Source organism: Rhea americana, unplaced genomic scaffold (assembly GCF_003343005.1).
Source record: "Rhea americana isolate MKP2758 unplaced genomic scaffold, rheAme1 scaffold_35, whole genome shotgun sequence".
Lineage (NCBI taxonomy): Eukaryota > Metazoa > Chordata > Aves > Rheiformes > Rheidae > Rhea > Rhea americana.
Genome location: NW_028186479.1, coordinates 6,139,807 through 6,145,936, shown reverse-complemented (window position 1 = coordinate 6,145,936; position 6,130 = coordinate 6,139,807). Strand labels below are relative to the sequence as shown.

The following is a 6,130-nucleotide window of genomic DNA, read 5'->3' as shown; positions in this document are numbered from 1 at the left end:
GGGGGTTGGCCTCCTGTTCATCATGTTAATCTCTCTTCTTTCACGTGAATACCTCTTCTGGAATGACTATTTCACTACCTTTTCACTACCTTCTTTCACTACATTCTTTTGTGGTCTTACATCCTTTATAATAAATGATGAGCTGAATTTTTCAATATTGTGTGAAGGTGRTTTGGTTTGTGTCTCCTCCTAGTATAGTATGTCTGAGATTTCAGTTCCTYCCCAAAATACAAAACTTTTAAAGCTCAACACCATCATATATTTAACTTTAATTTTTTGTGTATATATGATGGTAATTGATTGGAAACATGATTCCAAAAGTAATTCACAGAGTTGTCAGAAACAACATGCGGAAAATGTTAACTCTTTCACTTGGAAGATAGTTGACAAATATTATTTTATGTGATGCTGTCCATTGGTGTTGGAGATCCTCYTTGTTATATCCTTTTTAATCTGACTCTCAATACTTCTGAATCAATGGTGAACAACAGGCAGTTATCAGACCATGTAGTTATGCAGTACAGTTAATGGGAACAGTGTTCAGAGATGTTTTCACTTACCATTGAATATAAAAATGTCAGTCTATTCTGCTAGTGTGAGCAATCTAGGCAAATGCTGTCAACTGCATTTTTGTTTTTTTGAGTTCTGGGTGCATGAACATTCAAAGCATCTTCAACTGAATCCCTGCTCCTGGTTCAAATGGATGTTAACAAAACACAGAAAACTTGGGGGCCCAAGAAGTAGTTCTTGCAGTGCCTGAGAAGTTAAGATTCAGTTTTTGAAATAGCTACTGAAAATACTTTTTCTTCTTGCAACTTTTTTAGGCATTGGTTAATTGGGATCCAGTGGATCAGACTGTTCTAGCTAATGAACAGGTGGATGACAATGGTTGCTCATGGCGTTCAGGAGCAAAAGTGGAACAGAAGTACCTCAAGCAGTGGTTTATCAAAACTACTGCTTATGCAAAGGTAAGAGAGTACAATTTTTGGAGCTTATGGTAACAGTTAAAAGAGRTGATTTATCTGAAAATACTCACCAAGCTGAATGTGGTCTTTTTTATATCCACATATATATATGCATATACATGCGTGCTTGTGTGTAATATATAATAATAAATGTGTCCTATCTCTGTGCATGTGTACATACATAAATAAGTATAGAGAAAGTGATTATCCCTTAGTCTTTCTGTGCATTTCTCTATAGTAAGAATTCTAAGTAATTGTTATGGGATTAAGTTTTAAAGAAATTGAGAAGTAAAGTTAAGAGRTGAATGAATAAATGACTTCTGCATTCATGCACTAACATGCTATATTTACCTTCAAGCAGTCTGYATCATGTTGTGAGTGTGCAACTGTGCGGTTTCTTGAAGTAGAAACTTGTTAATCTAGTCACSCTGTAGGATTTACGTTCACAGTATAAGCAGTGGAATGCAGCCTGTCATTTGGAGTTCAACATATGTGGGAGCCAGTAGTTTTTTTGAGGTTAACTGTTCTTTATTCAGGATTCCCYTGGACCCTCTAATTACTCTATTTCATATTCTACTCTGATTATCTGTAAGCTTTAAATATAAAGATGTTTAAACATCATTTTTATGAGYTCAAATTTTAATTGCTATGGGGCTACATAGCTTCCACACTTAGGAGTTCTTCAACTAAATATACTTTATGCTGTCTGAAATGGACATACCCGTTCCCTATTTTGCCTGGATGAAGTTTTCATTCCATCYAAGTGCTCCATGTATTGGAGCTTCAGGTACAGATTGAGAATATTATTTCCAATAAAATGTTTAAAATGGTTCCTTTTTSACCCCTTTCTCAAGCCTCAAATTCAAGAGGCCAAGTTTCCCCTATCATCCAGGGGGGAAGAAATCCAGGGCTYATTCCAGATCCATTCATAATCAAGAGGAAAAACTGTAGATTTTTGTTTTTTCAGGTGCTTTGATCTGTCATACACAAAGAGGAAACAAAAGATGTGCATACTTTCTCTGATCATACTGCCTCTTAACTCAGTAAGGAAGCAATGTTTATTTTAACTRTATGGAAAACTAAGGATGTCCACACAATCACAAGTGATTGCAAAGCCCTGAGCTCTTCCGTGGTGCTTTAGTTATCACAGAAAAGTTGGGRTTGAAACAGACCTCTGGAGTTCCTCTTGTCCAAGCCCCCTGCTCAAGTAGACYCAGCTAGAGCATGTAGACCATGTCCAGTTAGATTTTGAGTATCTCCAAGGATTGGAGACTCCACAACCTCTATGAGAGACCTCTTCTACTGTTCAGCTACCCTCACAGTGAAGAAGTGTTTCCCTATGTTTAGATGGAATTTCCATGTTTCAGTTTGTGGCCATTCCCTTTCATCCTGTCACTGGGTACTGCTGAGAAGAGTCTGGCCGTGTCCTCTTTACACCATCCCTTCAGTTGTTTATAAACATGGATAAGATTCCCCATGAGCCTTTTCTTTTCCASGCTAAACAGTCCCAGCTGTCTTAGCTTCTACTCATCTGAAAAATGCTCCAGTCCCCTAATCATCTTTGTGGACCTTTGCAGGACTTATTCCAGTAAATCCATGTCTTCGTTTTACTGGGGAGCCCAGAACTAGACACAGTGCTCCAGGTGTGGCCTCACTAGGGCAGAGCAGAGGGGAAGGGTCACCCCTGCTGTCAACACTCTTTGTAATGTAGCTCAGGATGCCGTTGGCCTTTTGGGCCACAAGGGTGCGCTGCTGGCCCACGTTCAACTTCTCTGCCAGGACCCCCCCAGGTTCTTCTTTGCAAAGCTGCTCTCCAGTGGGTCATCCCCCAGCCTGTATTAGTTCATGGAGTTATTCCTGCCTCCAAATGCAGGACTTCACACTTCTCTTTGTTGAGCTTCATGAGGCTCCTCTCTGTGCGTTTCTGCAGTCTGTCAAGGTCCCTCTTAACAGCAGGGACCTAATCAAGTTTCGTAATTACCTTTGTCATATTTCAGAGTCTGTCCCAACTCACTGTTTCCCTCAGTTAGAGGCTGGAGCTTCACTAGAGTGTCTACCTTTGCTTTTACATTTTTTGTTTGTCGTTTTTATTGAGATTGTAGGAAACAATTACTCATGCTTCCAGGCTACATCTGTGCTGGCACCAGATCRCTGCTTATCCATCCCGTACTGAATGGGGTGAATCAGCCTTAAATTCCTACTGTTGAACACCAAAAGACAAACACAGGAGCTTTTCAGTAGCCTCAAAAACACATTTAGGTTACAGGATTGCTACCACTCGCTCAGCACCCATCCTTCTGTTCTAGAGAGGAGGATGTATCTTTTGTCTTTAGATTCTTTGGCCTAAGAAAGGTAAGGAATTATGGGAAAGGCATTGACTGTTAGGATTCAAATGTCATTCCTTAATAAGTAGGCTCATTGCTCTGAAGCATCAGATGGTCCTTGTTTTACAGTGGGTTTCCATTCAGAGCCAAATTGTTGCCCAGAAGGAGCTGGTGTCTCCCCAACACTCCCTCCTCTCCCAAACAAAGATGTCACCTCAAGGGACTGCCAAGTCCTCTACTTATAGAAAGGARAAAAAAAAGTGCAAGCAAACCTTTGCTCCTTATCATCTTAGAGGTGTTGTGAACGAGAGCTTCCTCTGCATTTTATTTGGGGGTAAACGTTTATATCAACATCTACAAAAACTTTGTAAGAATTACTATAGAGAACAGTGGCTACTCTACGGATCTCTATGAAGAACCCTACATAGAACCCTATGAAGGCTTCCCAAATGTTTGTTCTGAGCTTGATTAATATTCTATAGAGTCTGTGCTAGCCCATACAGCCAGACCGATGAATGATGCCATATTGCTTCCAGCTCAAGTGTTTTGGCAAGCATTGCCTTAATGTGCTCCCATTTCTCAGTGTAATGACAGATGCTACCAAGTATTAGCAGGTGGTTTGGATTTTCCTTTTTACTTACCCTCCACTGACTCCCCTTTTTGCTGCTGTGGTTCTGGCACATTTTACACAGTTTCATTCTGCTTTTTTTTGGCAAGGGCTTTAAACATTTGGTTATAGAGAGGATGAATTACTTTTTTCTTTCTTTTGGGGGACGAGGGCAGTGAAAGCCTTCAAATAAGAATAGCATATTRTAACATTTTGCTATTCCAAATCTAATACTTGATATTAGGTGGATTTCACACTTYGGAAGATAAGGATAAATAAATTCTCTTTTGGGTGTTTAAATTTTTCTTTCAAGTTTCAGGAGGCTAGGTATCATGATAATGTGTCTTTCATTCAAAAGAAGACTGTTTTGGCCATAGAGCTCTGAATGCAAGCTGCCACTGAAGATTATCCATCTCATAGAGACTGACTCTGAGTTCACACTGATGAAGAACTCAAGTCTTTTAATGGCTCTGTGCTTGTACTGACAGAACCAGGAAGCTTCACAATAGCTTCTTAAAAGAAGACAATTTACAGATCTTATGCTGGTTTTCCTATTTATAGCTTTGGTTCCGCTGTCTGAATGTCTTCACTCATTATTCCCCAAAACTCATCTCTGCACACATTTCTTCATTCCCAACTCACAATTGTCACTGCAGTATCTTCAAAGATATAATAAGAAACATGAGTCCTTCCTTCTAAATCTCTTTGGTTTGTATCCTGTTTCTCTGGATTCAGGGATTCAGACTGTTGACAGTTGATGGAACCTCTGCCTTTCTAAACAGCATGGTGTTGAGCACCATGCTTAAAGCAATCGTTCTACCWAACCTATTCCTCAGTACTCCACCCGGCACTGCCTCTTTCCCCAGCTATTGTCAAGAGCCCTTTCATGGAGACTTGGCTTTATCAGGAGGAAGCCATTCATTTAGCTGCATTGTTCGTAGAACCTTTCATCATGGATTGGATGGAAGTTCCAGATTTTACAGAACTAGTTTTAATAGCAGATGCGGAGGATAGAGACATCCGTTTGACTTTAGAAAGTTAAACATCTTTAATCACCAATATAATTTTAGAATAGTAACTTTAGTAATGATACTACCTTCACTTCAGCAAGGGGATTAGTTCATGTCTCTTGACTTTCAAGACACTCATTTCCCTCTCTTGCAGAAAGTACCTGCTTTTCATCATGGGCCGGAATCACTGGCCCGGATTCCATTTTTTGAAAGTCTGATCTTCATAGACTATGGATATTTGTGCTTCTGACAATAAATGAGTAGTACAAATAGGTTTTTTTTTAATCTTTCCTTGACAATTGGCCAAAGAACATCTCCCTCTAAAACAGTGTCAGGTTTTTTATGGGTAACACCTCCCTTTTTCTTCCTTTGTTTGGGGCTCACAGTGAATATGTGTACACTGTCTTCTCTGCAATTATTTTCAAGCACCTAAAGGCTCAGCAAACTATTCTTGTGGAAGGTATGTGCATTCAAGCTGGGCTTAGATATTGATGATTACTTACACACAGACTCCTGTAAATGGGAAATTGAGAGGGCATAATAAAGATTATTTTCAGTGGGACTGTGGATTTCTCATGATCAACTTTTTTCTGTAAAAATTGGTAGAAATAATTTTCCCTTCCAGCGCTTTTCTGGCCTTGAGATCTTTATTCCCCGTTTCTGTGTAAGCTGTGTGGTGTGCAACATCTGTCCAGTCCTGCTGCTTCTCGAGATGTCCAGAAAGATAYGGCAGGATGGTGCCTGACTGATGTGGTCAAAGTCATTCTGATCCAAAAACCTGCCTTTTCTGTCAATAAAGGAACTCAATATTTTACATTAGGTCTTTGAGCCAGAATTCATTTCAGTACTCACCTAGTCCTGTTTCCTATATCTCACAGCCTGGAGAAGTCCATGGGAACGGAGCAGGTTTATTCCTTCCTTTTGTGGGATGGTCTTATTAGCAATGGGAAAAGGTAGAGAGCTGAGTGGATCAGATTTTCACTGAGTTGTATAACTAGATCTCTGTTATCCAGTGAAGTTTCACTACTWCTTATTCTGAAATTTTGAAATGGAACCAGTAAGAGATTATCTGGTAGTATTCTACCAGAATCCTTGTACCTTTTGGGGAGGATTTGTATTTTTTTTYCTCGCTTTGACTACTTTTAGACTTACAGGATTAGTACTCTCTAAGTATTCTCTGCTTCTCCTCCTCCTCCTCTTCCAGTGAGGGTGTAATCTTGTTTT

General features: G+C 39.7%; 1 protein-coding gene across 2 annotated transcripts in view; it reads left to right on the top strand.

Moving 5' to 3' along the window:
* LARS2 (leucyl-tRNA synthetase 2, mitochondrial) overlaps nucleotides 1-6,130 on the top strand; it is a 92,254-nt gene that overhangs the window by 29,489 nt on the left and 56,635 nt on the right. For both annotated transcript variants that reach the window (XM_085311889.1, XM_085311888.1), the window contains exon 7: nucleotides 825-968. In XM_085311889.1, coding sequence (XP_085168015.1) covers nucleotides 825-968 — 144 coding nt within the window. The remainder of the gene's footprint in view (nucleotides 1-824; nucleotides 969-6,130) is intronic.